This window comes from Chelonus insularis, unplaced genomic scaffold (genome assembly GCF_013357705.1).
Source record: "Chelonus insularis isolate UGA/USDA-ARS -01 unplaced genomic scaffold, ASM1335770v1 contig_124_pilon, whole genome shotgun sequence".
NCBI classification, from domain to species: Eukaryota; Metazoa; Arthropoda; class Insecta; order Hymenoptera; family Braconidae; genus Chelonus; species Chelonus insularis.
In genome coordinates, this window is record NW_023276365.1 from 256,556 (window position 1) to 273,595 (window position 17,040).

The window sequence follows — 17,040 nt, forward strand, 5'->3', positions numbered from 1 at the left end:
CGAATTTTTAATAAATTAAATTGTTTAGTTATTATTATTCTCAAATGAATCAATTTGAACTCGTGGCAAACAAAATTCCACGTGGCGCGGGAATTTCAAATGCGATTGGTTAAATCGTTTCAACCAATCAAGCAGCACGTGAATGCGAAGAGAATGAAGACATGCAGAATCCATTTTCTTTGTCATTCTGTTTGAAGCGAACAAGATTTATCGATTCTTTTAACTGAACTGTAAACTAAAAATCATAGATTTTAACGATAGACATGCAGTGATAATCAACCAGTATAAAGAAAATAGTATCATAAATTAATTCAATGAAATACAAGTGGAAATCAGTTGAAAAAGTGACAATAAGACCTCGTGGTTAAAAATAGATTTTTACCTATTATATATTATTTATTTTTGACTGGTAAGAAAAGAATAAATTCAAGTTATCAATTATTTTGTTTAGTAATTTATAATGGCATCGAGGTTAACATTATCACAAGCATTAGGCACTGATGGCAGTGACTATATGCATAGACAAAAAGTACCAACACACTATCAAATAAGGTAATTAACAGATTTGTTATATTTTACTTAAAAATATTTCAAGTATAAATAATATTTTTTTTTGTGTTATAGCGCGCAAACCAAATCAAGACTGAAGTACTGTATATTTTTTCATTATCTTTTATTTTTTGTTATGTTATCGAAATTATCAGCTGATATTTTAGACCATTTAGATATTTTTATCTTGGAAATTGAAGAATTACAAATACCTCAAGTGAGTATTTCTATTGATTTTATTTTGAATGAACTCAGTCAACCTTCAATTACCCTCAAATCCTTTACAATTAAGTATTAAATATAAATAAATAAACAATCAATATTTTTAACATTTAGCCACTCTGGTGGGAATACATTTGGTGCTCGAGTTTACTCGTATCATTTATTGGACTGTCAGCGATTAAGAAGAACCAAATAAAATCATTAAAACGGTATATGATTGGAATTGTTGTATTGGGATTTGGACCACTAATTTATGGAATTGTCTATTATTTATCTGATGTATGGACGTACTTAACAATTGGTAAAACTGATGATATACAATTGTGGCAAGTGAGTAAAGAGTTAAATAATACTATTTATAGATTAGCTTAAATCACCAAACAAATAATTCTGTATTTTTAATAATGAATACAATTTTTATTTTAGGATTTACCTTATGGTCTTTTATGGTACGCCTTTATATTACTCGCAACTCAAGTACATATGTTCTCTCTATTATTTTCATGGAAATTATTGACAGCGTGGAGATCACGGGGTTCTAAAAAAAATGAATAATTAAATGGAATTATATCAAAGAAATGTATTTTTGTTAAAAAAAAAAAAGAAAGTAAAACGTTCCAATAATAAAAAATCAATAAAACTGCTGATATCAGTTATGACATTTGTACTTTTTCCAAATTAAATTTGGTTTATCATTCTTCATGAATATTTATTAAACTTATTAAATATTTTGTTCAATAAATTTATACATGTTTGAACATTTTGTATTTTCCCGCGTAAACATGAAACGTTCAAGCCGGAAGTTGACAAGCGCTTCTACAAAGCCAATATGGCCGAGAATCTGTTGCCGGTCGCGTCACGCGTCACAGTTATTCTTTACAATCAATTTTAACCAATAATTAATATCAAACTTAGTGTAAATTATTTTAATAAATAGTTATTATCATTAGTACTTCATTTTGATAAAATCTATTAATTTATATAATTTAAAATGGGCGGTGAAGAAGGTCTCGGAGTAACAACTGGGCAACCAAATCTTTACAAACAAGATTTGTCGAAGCTGGTAAATTAAATTTTTTTTATGTAATAAAATTGAATTCATATTACTTTAATATTAAATATTATATCTATTTAAACAAATTTGTTCTTATTTCATTTTGTATTTTTTTTTTACTTCAAAATTCAGTTTTTTGCTAACCTCAAATTATGATCTGAAAATATCTGATGCAATGGGTAATTTTCACTATTTCTTACAGCAATTAAGTGGGAAAACTGTAATTTATTGAATATGGAAGTAAGATTTGTAGATATTTTTAATAAAATGATATTATTATCTTACAGGATGTGAAAAAAATCACAGCTCTCTCACGTGAAGTAATAAGTCGCCAAGCAACAATTAATATAGGTAAATTTTTAATAAATAAAAATTAGTTTTAATTAATATTATAAAATTAATGGTTATTTAACAAAACCTGTATTGTTAATTTTTTTGTACAAATAATTTTTCTACTTATAAAAACAAAACAATGATTGTAGAAAAAAATATTTAAAGGTTTTAAATTTTTTTCCGATGCAATGGGCATTAGATATGTTTGCATAATTTTTCGGCCATTTTTAAACATATTACACTCTATTTTTATTCAAAGCTTAACGTTTTTGTTTAAATAGGAACTATTGGACATGTCGCTCACGGAAAGTCTACAATTGTTAAAGCTATATCAGGAGTGCAAACTGTCCGTTTTAAGAATGAGTTGGAGAGGAATATTACAATTAAACTTGGTAAGTTTACATTCTCTAACATAAGTAATAACTTATACAATTAACTTTTGATATATATACATATAAATGAATGGTTTATTCACCATTATAATTGTAACAAAATATTGTAACTAAAAAAAAATAGTCAAAATGGTTATTTTCAATATTTGATGAACTAAACTAAACTTAAAAATAAGATCAAAGATGTTTCAAAAAAGGAATATAAAATATTGAAATTCTATACTCCTGTACGTACAAACATTAAATTAAATCCAGTAATGAAGATAATGATGCAAGAGGAACAGGAAAAAGCAAACAGAAAGTGAGAATACCAATAATATAAATAAATAAAGATGACAAAGGCTGTGTGCGCTATTTAAAAAAATCAATTTTAAAATGGAATTTATTAAAAAAATGACGCCAATTTTCAATGTTTGGCATTGCAGAAGATCCTGCAGCGGAGACTCCCAGCGGTGAATTAGCAGATGTGCCTGGACATGATGATACTTGTGATATGCCGCCATTATGTGAAAAACGGTCAAGAGCAACAAGTTTATCTCCACCACCATCGAAACGTTCACGAAAAGAAGCAAGGAAAAAAAAATCTCTTGATGATACTTCTAAACTAACAATAGCCACACCCACAGCCACAGAAGTAATGACAATCAAAGATGAAATTAATGATGAACCCGAAGCAATTGATGTTAAAGATTTACCAAATTCTAATGAAAAGAAAGAAAGTAAACAAAATAGTAGTAAAAAGAAGAAAAAATCAAAAAAATTATCAACCGAAGATACGGATATTTACGAAGTAGAAAAAATTTTAGATAAAAAATTAAGGAATGGTACTGTATATTACTACATCAAATGGAAAAATTGGGCATCTGAACATAACACATGGGAGCCTAAAGATAACTTGACCAATTGTCCCGAATTAATAGCAGATTTCGAAAGCAATCAAACTGATTTACTAGAAAATTTTCGTCAAAAAGAGAATTTCTATCCAACTACTGCAGACATTGAGCAATATATGGCTCGGTTGATCAGAAAGAAGAGATCTATTGATAATGTTCAATTTAATGACTCTGAGTTGATGAAGAACATTAAATTGTACATGGAACATCAGTCTTTATCACCATCAGAAAATTCGGAATATATTGAACTAGTAAAAAAGATCAAAAAAGCCATATTGAATATGATGTTCTGTAGTTTTCGCCGTGATCAGTTGGATGCTCTGAATGAATGGGAACATGAAATCAATAGTATAACAAAAAAGAAACCGTCAATTGAAATAGAAAATGATATTGACTTAGAGTCAGCTCCGACTGATTTTTTCTATATTGAAGATTACCTCCCTGGTGCTGGAGTAATTATACCTGATGAACCACCAATAGGGTGTGATTGTTCTTCTTGCGATGCAAGTTCAAAATGTTGCTACGCACAATATGACAGTGTTTTTCCATATACAAGCTCATGCAAAGTACGTGTTCCACCAGGAACACCAATTTATGAGTGCAACAAACGATGTAAATGTAAAGAAAATTGCAAGAACCGAGTAGTCCAACGTGGATCTACGCTAACTTTATGCATTTTTCGGACTTCAAATGGTCGTGGTTGGGGAGTGAAATCGAAGAAACCTATTAAAAAAGGCACTTTTATCACGGAATACGTAGGAGAAGTGATAACAAGTGAAGAAGCTGAAAAACGTGGAAAAGAATATGATGCCGCTGGACGAACATACTTATTCGATCTTGACTACAATGAAGTTGAAGATCAATGTCCATACACTGTTGATGCTGCAATTTATGGAAATGTTTCACATTTTATTAATCATTCCTGTGATCCTAATGCGGCAGTTTATGGAGTATGGATTAATTGCTTAGATCCGAATTTACCGAAATTAGCATTGTTTGCTACGAGAGATATTGCGATTGATGAAGAAATAACATTCGATTATATGCGAGAAACTACAAGCAAAATTGATAAGAATAAAAAGAATATATCCATTAAATTAAATGGTGATACGAGTGGAATTCATAATGAATCTTTGTCTAGACAACGTTTAGAATTACCACCAGAAGATGAAGTTGATAAAACTAAAAACCGGATGAGATGTAAATGTGGTGCTAAAGCCTGTAGACAGTATCTTTTTTAAACTTTGAACTATTTTCGTTTCATAGTTAACTAGATAACTTTTATTATTATTATTATTACCATTACAATTTTTAGTTTGTTCTAGTATTTGTTTTTTCATTACGGTTATTTGTTGGTTTAAAAATTGAGACAAATAAATTAAAAAACAGCATAGTTAATATTTGTTAATATATCAATCGGAATTAAAGAAAATAAAGATCGTTGTGCCTAAAGTTACTTCTATAATTAATGAATTGTTTTAATTGTTGTGATTCTCGATATAGATACTGTTATCGTCATTCGAACATTACAGAAATACTTAACAATGTTTATTGGGAATAAAATGTATAACTGCCAAACTAGCTTAAGTTATTTTTTATCAGAAGTTACAGCTATTATTGATGTATAAATTTATAAATAATACAATAGGTTTAATAATAATTATTATTATACTCGAAAAAATACTGAACAATATGTTTAAAATCACTTTATGTATTCTCTTTTTAAACTATCTTATGTATATATTAATGAAAATTAAAAAAGTATATAAATTTTAATAACTATTTTGTTTTCTTTTCAACTATTTTGTTAATCATCGGTGAATTTTTTTTTCTATTTTAGGATATGCTAATGCAAAAATTTATAAATGTGACAATGAAAAATGTCCTCGACCAACTTGTTACATTTCCGGAGGTTCAAGTAAGGACGATTCATTTCCTTGTTTACGTCCTGCATGCTCAGGGCGTTTTCAATTAGTGCGACATGTTTCATTTGTTGATTGTCCGGGTCACGATATTTTGATGGCAACTATGCTTAACGGTGCTGCTGTCATGGATGCTGCTTTGTTATTAATTGGTAATATTTTGTATCTTTTAAAATCTAAATTCAGGCATTAGGAATTTAAATAATATAATATTGACTCCTTTAACATTTTTTTTAATTTGACGATTTTTCTTATACAAAAGTTATATTATTTCTGTTCATAAAGCCTGAATTTACTATAAATAGAGTATTTATTTTAATATTAATAGATTTTAATCGAAAAATTTTATTACAGCGGGTAATGAATCCTGTCCTCAACCACAAACATCAGAACATTTAGCTGCTATTGAAATCATGAAATTGAAACATATTGTAATTTTACAGAATAAAATTGACTTGGTTAAAGAAGGCCAAGCTAAAGAACAATATGAACAAATTCTGAAATTTGTTCAAGGTGATGTATTTTTTTCACTTGTTAAATTCAACCCTATTGAAAACTCTATCCTATTGAAGAAACAAAATTAGAATGTTTTATTGTTCTTTAAAGGTACTGTTGCTGAGGGTGCACCAGTGATACCGATATCAGCTCAACTGAAATACAATATTGAAGTTTTATGCGAGTACATTGTTAAAAAAATACCTGTACCTATTCGAGATTTAACTTCAGAGCCACGGTTGATTGTTATTCGTTCATTTGATGTGAATAAACCAGGATGTGAAGTTGATGATTTAAAAGGGGGTGTAGCTGGTGGTAGCATCCTAAAAGGTGTTCTGAAGGTAAAGTATAATGATTTATTTAGATATATATAAATTTTATTAAAGAGGAAAAAAATGCTAGTAAAATGTACTTGAATTAGAAATTGATAAGGTATGATTACTGATTAAAGATGAATGAAATGTTTACTTTATGTCTTACAAAATACTTTTGGGAGTTTATAATTTATAGAATATTTAAACGTAAAAAAATATTTAAATTGATGAATTACAGTATTTTTTAATATCTGTTGCTAATTGTATTGTATTAAGTGATTATTAGTTTATTATTATAATTTTTCTTTCTCTTATATAAACCTACTGTTAATAAACTTGATCAATTTCATATTTCCTTTAATTAATTAATTAATTAGGTCGGAATGGAGATTGAAGTACGGCCTGGATTAGTATCGAAGGACAGTGAAGGGAAATTAACATGTCGACCGATATTTTCACGAATTGTATCACTTTTTGCTGAGCAAAATGAGTTACAATTTGCAGTTCCTGGTGGACTTATTGGTAAGCAGAGTTTTGGATTAAATGGTTGATTAAAAAAAAAAGTTATGGTAATATTTTAAAATGATTATACTTGAAATGGAAATAAATTTTTCAGGAGTCGGAACGAAAATTGAACCAACACTTTGTCGTGCAGACCGTTTAGTAGGTCAGATACTTGGTGCCGTCGGTGCACTACCTAAAATATTTACCGAGCTTGAAATATCATACTATCTATTAAAGCGATTACTAGGAGTAAGAACTGAGGGTGATAAAAAAGGAGCAAAAGTAATGATTTTTTCTTTTTTCCAATTCATGTTATTAATAATTCTTTATATCTTTGAAGCATGCTAAATTGTTTATTATTTTTTATAGGTTCCAAAATTATCAAAAAATGAAGTGCTATTGGTAAATATTGGATCACTGAGTACTGGTGGTCGAGTATTAGCTACTAAAGCTGATTTAGCTAAGATAAGTTTGACGAATCCTGTGTGTACTGAAATCGATGAGAAAATAGCATTATCTCGACGTGTTGAAAAGCATTGGCGTTTAATTGGATGGGGACAAATTCGTGGAGGCGAAACAATTGAACCTGTTATTGATCGAAAATAATAAATAACAACATTTAAACTTGGAAGATCTATTCTAGAAGAACAAATATTATATATTATCTCTTCAATAATATATAAACTGCGATGATATTTGAAAAAATTACCGATTATTGTGCAACGACTGTCAATAAATATCCAATTTATAACTACATCAAGTCTAATACAAAAAAAATGATTTATTACTCTTATGAAAATTCATAATGGTTTACCTATTTTTTCAAGTATATTTTTTCTCTTAAAATGAATTTTTTTTACGTTGAATCTCAGATTAAAATAGTTTTTGGGAATTAGTTACTTATTTAGAAACAATATGGAGATTGAAATAATAAACAGTTTTTTCATCTGTTTCAACTCTGAAGATAAATCAATATTTTATACATACAATCCATATTCAAAGGATGAGCTTCAGTCATGGATTCAAATGAAATCTATCAAAGTGAACAAACCCGTGATTGAATTTTTTATAACTTATCTTATCAACGTAAGAATAACTTAATCGTTTGTCCATTAATAATGACTTTTAATTAAGTGGACATCAACTTATTTCCATTTTAACTATTTTAAAATAATTATTATTGACTGAATAATTGATTTTTAGAATTGGAGCAACTAAAAAAACATAAAGTATCGTCAACTATTACTGTTTATTGAATGATTCACTTTATGACTATGTAGAACAGACAAAAAAGGTTTGTCATCAGCATTAATCCCCATCATATTTTCAATTTTAAGTTGAAAAAATATTTATTAAAACAACACAGAATATAAATGTAAATAAGCCGAATTTGATTTGTGAGCTATAAAGGGTTCACTCCAAATATTATTCTGCTGTGTTTTCGTTTAATTATTGATTTTAGAAGATGATAGTAAATTTTATTTTTCTTTATATATTAAATTCAAAAATAAAGTTCTAATAATTGTTTATTTCTTATTTTTAATGCAGAAAATACATGCAATGTTTTGCATTCTAATTGGTGAATAACCAAGAATAATCAATAATTTCTCATTTGAGGATGAAGATATTAAATTACCGAAAAAAATAATCATAAAGCATAATTTGAAAAAATTTTTAAAACAACAGTCAAGGTCTCATTGATATACCTGTGAGCTAACAATACAAATCGACAAAATCATTTGGACGATATATGGCATGGATCAGCAGAATTGCTTATCAATACACTAGTGGATTTCAATGAACTAGGATGTACAGTGATACTAAATAAACACAGATAATAATTATATGTTTTGTTTGTATGTACTATGCATATTAAAAATTTCCTCTTTTATGAACAAATTATCATTTATTGATCAAAACATTCTTTTTTTCCTATGAAACGTATGTACAATGTCTATTCTATTAATATTTTTTATCAAATTTGTGGTTTTCAAGGAAAAAGATATATTTTATGATATACAAAAAAATGTTATTCGACAAAATATACATATTTTAACTGAAGTGATTGATTTTCAGGTGAATAAGAGGTTAAATGTTTCAGTAATTTTCTAATTTGGATATTTCTGACTATTGATTTTTTTCAAAGGACAAAAAGGTATAGCTGAATGAAGAAATGAGTTTTAGAGACGTTTAATACACATATGAAAGCTAGATCATCATACGTAGATATGTTTGAAGATATTCCAAAACTGGTATTGATGATTTTAAGATCCTGACAAATGCTGCCATCAATTGGGATTTATATTTATCTGAAAATCCCATCAGCACAGTAAAATATTATCCTTATTTAATCTAGAAAAATTGGCCATTCAAATAAGAGTAAATAATATTTTAATATGGACAGAACACTCTGGTATTTTTAATATTTAAACTAACAATTAACAGTGTAAAAAACTATCTATCAAAGAATCAGGTCAGAAGGATTATCGTATCATATTCGACCTATCGATTAAAATGCATTGACAGTTGCATTCAAAGTTTTAGCTTTCGAATTAATCTATGTGACTGTTTGTTTCTGCCTAGAATTATTGATTGGACTTGGAAAAATGTTTTCGAGTAATTTTGGAGTAATCTATTGGAGGTCAGAAGATGATTATTCACAGAGTTGATCCTATTGTGACCAGAATAGTAATAAAAAAAAATTGACAATAGCTACTAAAACTTTGAATAATTATTGCAATTATATCAAAGATTGATGGAAATACAAGTTTGGTTTTAATAAATATAAATATAGAATTGAATGTGTAATAATGTGATAAAATTATGACAATGTAAACTAGTGAATTATATATGTAATCCGTGTATGCACGGATTATAAGATTTGCAAACAGTCCTGTGATTTCTAATCCTTTTGATTATAACATGGTAAACTACATAATCTTATGCATTAACATCTAATGTGATACACCTTCATGAATTATAATTGTACAGAAAAATTATAAATAATATTACACGGAGAAAATTTTTTTTCCCCCTAACTTAATAATTTAAAAGATGTTTAATAATTCATCGAAACTATGTTAAGGCAGTATTTATTATACTATAACAGATAACTTTTAGAACTTTTTTTTTTATTAATAAAGGAATTAGTCATTTATGCGATAAAAATAGAGTGATTAAGAGAGTAAAATATTTTTTTATGATAAAAGTTTCTTCATAAAATTTTTCTTCATATACTGCATTAGAAGGAAGCTTGGAGATATTTTTCCGGGAAAGAATTATTAGTCCATCTTAATCTCTGGTCATTTTATTTGAACAATCTATTTCCATTTTTATGACAGATTCAAATAATATGAATTATTATAATGTTTATAAAACTTTCAATTAAATTATTTGTCCATTTCTAATAATAATAATAATGTAAAAGCCTTATATCATTAATTATACTGTTAAAAAATGACTTAATTATCAATTTTTATCAGAATTGACAAAAACAAAATGTACCAAATACTATCAAAAATGATGATCATCTTCAAAGTCATTTGTTTTATTTCTATCCAGTGTTTTTTTTTTCATTTATCAACGATTGTTTATTTATTAGTTTAGAAATTACTACTGTAAGTTATATTAAACATATGTGATATTGATTAAAGCCAAAAATTTTCTGAAGGTATAAATTAGTTCAGATACAGCATTGAAGAGAGAGATATTGAATCAGGTGAAATAACGTCTGGTTTATTAGACGATAGTACACTTTATCAATGTAGAATTAGCAATTTAATTAACTGTGATTCTTTACAATAAAATTATTATTATTATTTATATACTACAAAAAACAAATCGGAATAATAATAGACATGCCTTTCGATTTTACTCCAAAAATGTTTGGAGCAGATGCAAATTAAAAACTATGTAATCACTATAAACTATTTGAAATTTTTTTGTTATCTTTTGCATGATAAAATCATTCTAATTTTATATATTGTAGTATTTATATTGCAACATGAAATTTTAAATCTGATTCAGATCATCTGCGCAGACGTTTAGCAGTACTGTGCCATCCTCTGCCTGCTCCAATGTCTTATTGCTCAGTATTGTATCCATACAAACAGGTGCCTTTTAATTCTTAAAAATGATGCTTTCCAAGATGGCTCTGTATTGTTTATTTGTATATCACACTTGTTCCGGCTAAGCTCTGTTTTCAATCCATTAAACGACTTTGATTTCTGAAGAATAAACATTTTTGTCAAAAAAAAATGCATTCGTTAATATTGAACTCGATGAGACCAATTCATGTTATATCAAAACGTAATTTTGAAACACTATTCAGATGGCTAACTCCTGTATTCAATCAGTAATAATAAGTTTATAAACAAAGCTTATCTAAATCAGAATTTTGAATCCTGTTATTCATACTCTTGACTTCCATTGATCAGGGTAAATAAAGAAAGAATAGCAAAATGGGGACCGGATTTAGCATGTGCCGAATGGCTTATGAGAAATGGAGCTGCTGTAAGATGGTTGGGATCCAGTGATTATGTTAATAATTATAATGCATTATTCAATGCGCCGTCATCAACATCATCACCATTGTCAGAAGTTGATTCAAAGCATTTTATTTCTGGAGTCGATGCCACTGATTCATCGATTAGTCAGGAAGGCTTTCCATACTTTAGTAAATTACTCCTTCTATTTTATTCTGTAAATTGTCTGATAATTGTAAGCAAGTAATTTTAGATCTAAATATTAATTAATTATTTCAGCTGACTGTAAACATATTGAGGAAGTAAAACTGGTGAATTGTAAATATATTGGTAATGGAGCATTAAGTAATCTAGATCTATTAAAAAATTCACTGAAGTATTTAGAAATAATTAATTGTCCTCGAGTCACTGATGAAGGACTTATAAATTTAAGAAGACTTTTGTAAGTAAAATTATTTGAGTGTTATTTGTTGTTAAATAATTAAAATTAACGAAATTATTTAGTTTGATAATACTATATATATTTACAGAAATCTTAAAAACTTAAAATTAAGCAACTTGCCATCAGTTGAAGATAAATTAAGTATAGAGCAAAAGTTGAGGCTATCATTGGAAAATTGTAATATTAGCATTGATTGATTAAATTGAAGAAAAAACGGAAAAGAGATAATATGTATCACATTTTTTCTTACTTTTATTTAATAATATTGTAGGTGAAACAAATTAATATTAATGAACGGATTAATTTTCATATATTTATTTATTTTTATTTACTTTTTTAAAATTCTTTTTCAATATTAAATAATAGAGAATGTCAAGATTTTATTTATTCTTCTTTTCTTCTCTCTTTAATTATTTATAATATATATTACATATATATTATTATGAGTTTTTATGACTGAAATCACCAAGATGCTTGATAATTTTCATGTTCAGTTTCTTTTTTTTTTGCTAATTTTATAATTGAATTAATTTTTTTTTTATATCTCACATGAAATTTTATTGACACACACGCACTAAAATTGTTTTAGTCCAATAAATTTAAATTTTTTGTTGTCTAATTGATTTGAAAATTTAATTATAATTAAGATTTTTACTTTGTTTATTTTAATTAAGTGGTGTCGACGTTTATCATTTTTTTTTTTGCTTTCAATTCGTTATTCTTAATCTATTTTGAATACAATTGAAATATTGTATTTTTATATTTTTTTTTTCGCTCGCACGTCTCTTTCTCGCTTGCTCGTTCGCTCGCTCACTCTCTCGCTTTTGCTTTTTTATTTTTTAAAATTATTTTTAGTGAAAAGTCATCGAAGTTATGAAACATCGAAGGGTTTTGAAGGAGTAAATTTTTCGACTTTCTATTGGTTTTTCAACAAGGAGCAAAAGAGGGGAATGTAAAAAGGATTATATTTAATTAATAGATTAAGTCATTGATAAAAAAGAGCATTAGTGCTCATACTGTTTTTTTAATTCAACAATAAAATTCATTTAATTTATAATTAATAAATAATGGTAATTTTTTTAATTTGAATAAAAAATAAGAAGTTGGTTTTATTAATGGCAAAAGAGAAGCGAAAAAAAGAGGAACAAAATTTGATGTACCATCATAGCCGATTGATAAAATTTGATATTTAATAAATTATTTAATATCAATGGCATTCAAAAAACTAACTAACATTAGTGTATAGTTTAATTTAAAACTCCTCTTGTTTTTATTACTCTTTTACCCAACGAACTTTATTCATTTCTTTTAATTTTTCTGTCAATAAATTTATCATTATATAATTATTCATATTATTTTATTCATAATAATATTACTATCAATAACTTACTTAATTAATTGATTTAATTAATTTTAGAGAGGTGCATCAAACTTCATTCAATGGTGAGAAAAAAAGTTATTCTTTTAGAAACCATAATAAATAAGCAAAAAATTAAAAAATAAAAATTAATTAAATAGAACACAGATTGAAAAGTGAAGAAAACGAATTTTTTTACTTGACTTCAATAAAAGAGGTGAAAAGTAGATGAAAAAAATTGCATTACTCCTGTTAAAATTTTTCTCTCTTCATAGCTTTTTTTCAAAGATATAAATTTCAGTGGAATAAAAACAAATTAATCAAATAATTAATTACCCTTTTTTTCGGAAAAAAAGCAACTGTTAGAGGTAATTGAATTATTTAATTATTTTTACCTATTAATAATAATAATAACCATAGAATCAATAATAATAATTAATAGTAATAATAGTAATAATAATAATTAGTTATCACCATTACCATATATATATCAATATATATATATATATTTATATATTATCTGATAAGTAATAAGGGCTCTTTCAATTATTATAATTTTTTCTTTTTCAAGTACTTCTTAAACATCGTGGTACAAGAAATGTTTTTATTTCAAGTTTTTCACTTAAAATTATCAATCATTAATAATAATTTTTTTTCAATTTTACTTTATTTTATTTACTTTATTTATTCATTAATTTTTAAATCATTTTTTTCTTTTTTCTTATCAGCTGTTGATTCATTTACTTCTTTAAAAATTATATTTTATCATTATGTTAATCCTGTTTTTGCTGTTGTTACTGTTATCATAGATGTACGGCGGCTGTTGTTGCTGTTGTCTATTCACTTAAAATTTTCTTTAATGAAATTTTTTACTTCGTATTATTTTTTTCGTATTTAATTTTTTTTTTTATCTTAGTACGTCAACACCACTCCAAATTGAAAATTATCCTTACACGTAAGTTACGTTCACTTTGACGTCATCATTGTGACGAATTCTGTAAATAAATATTATATTTACCATATTAATATCTACCATAAAATTAAAACCTAAATAATTACGATTAACCAGGTCAAATATATTAATTAAGTTACCTTCATAATTAACTTGGCCATCGCCATCAATATCCGCCTCTCGAATCATTTCATCGACTTCTTCATCAGTCAATTTCTCACCAAGATTTGTCATCACATGTCTCAATTCTGCAGCTGATATAAAACCATTTCCGTCCTTATCAAACACCCTGAAGGCCTCTCTGATTTCCTCTTCGCTGTCAGTGTCCTTCATCTTACGTGCCATCATCGTTAGAAACTCCGGAAAATCAATCGTTCCATTGCCTATTTATCATAAATTATCAATTATTATATAATTTAATTATTTCATTTACTCACTCAAAGTATTAAATAATATTATAATTATTAATATAATTTATGAGTCTTTTATCATCAACACCACACTTTTTTCTTTAATTAAAAATAAATTTATCCACTTTTTAATACCCTCTTTTTCATTTAAAATTCAAATCCAAAAATCAGTCATGTTTAATTACAGAGTAAAATTAATTTAAAAATAAAACTGCTTATAATATGATATGTATTTAATTTGTTATAATAATCTTGACATAAAATCATTTACCGTCAGCATCCACTTCATTGATCATATCTTGAAGTTCTGCTTCTGTTGGATTTTGACCCAATGAACGCATTACAGTACCTAATTCTTTTGTTGTAATAGTACCATCACCATCCTTATCAAACAGCGAGAATGCCTCTTTGAATTCAGCAATTTGTTCTTCTGTAAGTTGATCAGCCTATAAAAGAGCAATAAAAATAAGATTAATAAAACGAATCTTGGAATAAAAATATCAAGGGAAAACGTAAGGGTTTTTGCATCTTAACCCGGATATCCGGGAATCGAGTGACCTCGACCCAAAGTAACTGGATCAATTTTCCAGTGTCTCTATACACCCAGAAAACGTTAAATGATCAGAAGTTCCAAATAGACAAGATAACTAATGATATAAAAAAAAATATTTCACCACCTATAAATAACTCAGTACAATACCAAGAAGTAGATGAATCTTTCCAGTAAAAAAATTAATTAAATTATCATAAATTAAAAAAAACATGTCACGAAAAAATTAAATATCTTTATCGTTATAAAAATAATTTATTACGACGATAAAGTCATGTATAGTGACCTACTAACAATATGTAAGGAATAAAGAAAAATTATAAGTGACCTAGTAACAAAAATCACCAAAAGCGTAAGAAATAATCAGTGACCTGATAATTAAAAAAAAAGAAAAAATGTCGAGGGAATATTGTAAACGACGTGGAAAAAAAATATTTTTAGGGTGGAAGGGAAATATGGGAGGGTAGCTACGGCAAGTAAGGGGTCGTCTGGGAACGCGAGGGTAAAAGGAAACAGGGGAGGAAGAAAGAGAAGCAGGGGCTGCACAGAGCAGTGGCTGCGAAAATCAATAGCTTGGTATATAGCACAATGGCTGATTGGCGAATGCCGCAACGCGCTACTATCCCTTCTTCCCTCTTTCTCTTTAACCACCCCAACCTCGACGGCTGTTACGTTATACTAGAGTTTACAAAACATACGAATTCTCGTGGGCAGTTTAACAGGACATTAATCGATTGACATACATCAACTGACATGTTATAATAGACTACTTTTATCTTCATTATCGCGTGATTTTAAACAATAAAACCATTAGTGTTGCCCTTAGCTTGATTTAATTCATTTGAAAATAAAGTTGTTCCATGCATGAACATGTCACTTTACACCAGGTTTATTTAAATGATAAAACAATTTAATTTCCTTTGAACGATGCCGATAGAATAATAACGTTCGAAGCTTCCTTCTGTATGTGATAATTATTAATCAATAAATTATATACTAGGTTAGTGATATTAGAAAAAAAAAAATAGATGTAAATAATGAAAAACACGTATTTCAATACGTAGAAACAGGATTAAACAGACGCCATAATTAGTAGTATTTGAATGTAACGACGAAAGAGCCGGTATTGTATGTAACTTTGTAATGGTGTCGGCCATTGATTGACTGACAAAAAATTCTATCAAGTTTCCAACATTTTCTTGATATAAAACACACTGAGATGCATAACTAGTTATAAATAAAGTAACTAGAGACGTTTTGAATTGGATTAGTAATACAATCAGCTTGAATAAGAGACAAAAACTGTTGTAAAATGTTAAATCTAAAAGCACGGAAATTACTGGGGGTTAACAGTTGGAATATTTCTGAACAAAATATGAATATTTATCGATTTAAGGTGTTTCCCTAGTGTGTTATTGTGGAATTTACTGATGAGTAGAGATGGTGATGGAATGGAATGAAATCGATAAAATGTGTATAATATGAATTTCTTTAATTGGAGAATTCAGGAAATAGTTAAGAATAGAATATGAAAATTGCATATCCGGTGAGTATCGCGGATAAGACTCGACGTGAAAAATATCATATCCACGTGCTCTTTAGCGTCAAACTATAATAAAATAGAAAAAAATAGTATTAGTTAATATTAAAAAATAAATATGATATTGTTGATAATACAAGTATTATGAAATATCTAAGAATAAACGAATAAAAATAATGATAATAATGACTTACCATGTTGGCTTGTTTTAATAGATATTCTCAAAATAATCAAGACTGGAAAAAGTCGAAGATAATTGAAGATAAAGAGTCAGATAAGTAAAGTAATCCTCTTCACAATTCACACAGAATGAATTTTTTTAACCAAAAAAAAATCCCGGAAATAAATGTTAATTTTGAAAAATGAAAATTTTGATAATATTATTTACACTCAATTTAACTGAATCTTTGTTATTATAAACTAATGATTTTGTTGCAAGTAGTATTTATTAATAAATAATTCCGTTAGAAGTTTGAACGTGAATATAAAGCCTTGTGTAGGCTAGTAATATTGAAGCTATCGGGCCGACGTGAAACGCACTCAAAACCCAGAACAGCAATGGAGTCCGTGTTAACCGAACGAGCTCTAGTGGTATCACTACGCCGTCAGCGAGCAAAACCGACGCTG

General features: G+C 27.4%; 4 protein-coding genes across 5 annotated transcripts; 3 read left to right on the plus strand and 1 right to left on the minus strand.

The window, feature by feature from the left end:
* The first annotated feature begins 141 nt into the window (after positions 1 to 141).
* On the plus strand, positions 142 to 1,427 carry jagn (jagunal). The gene is made up of 4 exons (XM_035084404.1): positions 142 to 552; positions 625 to 766; positions 886 to 1,101; positions 1,198 to 1,427. Exons 1-4 carry the CDS (start codon positions 461 to 463, stop codon positions 1,324 to 1,326), a joined length of 579 nt encoding a protein of 192 aa, XP_034940295.1. The 5' UTR covers positions 142 to 460; the 3' UTR covers positions 1,327 to 1,427.
* Positions 1,428 to 1,610: 183 nt separating this feature from the next.
* Positions 1,611 to 7,434, plus strand: LOC118067506 (eukaryotic translation initiation factor 2 subunit 3-like). Of its 2 annotated transcripts, XM_035084278.1 has the most exons (9): positions 1,611 to 1,834; positions 2,113 to 2,176; positions 2,440 to 2,550; positions 5,284 to 5,517; positions 5,720 to 5,878; positions 5,972 to 6,201; positions 6,552 to 6,696; positions 6,791 to 6,960; positions 7,048 to 7,434. In XM_035084278.1, exons 1-9 carry the CDS (start codon positions 1,763 to 1,765, stop codon positions 7,282 to 7,284), a joined length of 1,422 nt encoding a protein of 473 aa, XP_034940169.1. In that variant the 5' UTR covers positions 1,611 to 1,762; the 3' UTR covers positions 7,285 to 7,434. The 2 variants fall into 2 exon arrangements, with proteins under 2 accessions (XP_034940169.1, XP_034940160.1); XM_035084269.1 differs by lacking the exons at positions 5,284 to 5,517; positions 5,720 to 5,878; positions 5,972 to 6,201; ... (1 more) ...; positions 6,791 to 6,960; positions 7,048 to 7,434 and adding an exon at positions 2,976 to 5,123.
* A 3,263-nt stretch (positions 7,435 to 10,697) lies between these two features.
* On the plus strand, positions 10,698 to 11,829 carry LOC118067517 (ATP synthase subunit s, mitochondrial). Its single transcript, XM_035084291.1, has 4 exons — positions 10,698 to 11,032; positions 11,115 to 11,353; positions 11,442 to 11,604; positions 11,693 to 11,829. Exons 1-4 carry the CDS (start codon positions 10,935 to 10,937, stop codon positions 11,799 to 11,801), a joined length of 609 nt encoding a protein of 202 aa, XP_034940182.1. The 5' UTR covers positions 10,698 to 10,934; the 3' UTR covers positions 11,802 to 11,829.
* Positions 11,830 to 13,675: 1,846 nt separating this feature from the next.
* On the minus strand, positions 13,676 to 17,020 carry LOC118067525 (calmodulin). Its single transcript, XM_035084303.1, has 4 exons — positions 16,608 to 17,020; positions 14,595 to 14,769; positions 14,054 to 14,296; positions 13,676 to 13,956 (listed from the first exon to the last, which is right to left on the minus strand). The coding sequence occupies exons 1-4, from the start codon at positions 16,608 to 16,610 to the stop codon at positions 13,928 to 13,930; spliced, it is 450 nt and encodes a 149-aa protein (XP_034940194.1). The 5' UTR covers positions 16,611 to 17,020; the 3' UTR covers positions 13,676 to 13,927.
* Positions 17,021 to 17,040: the final 20 nt, after the last annotated feature.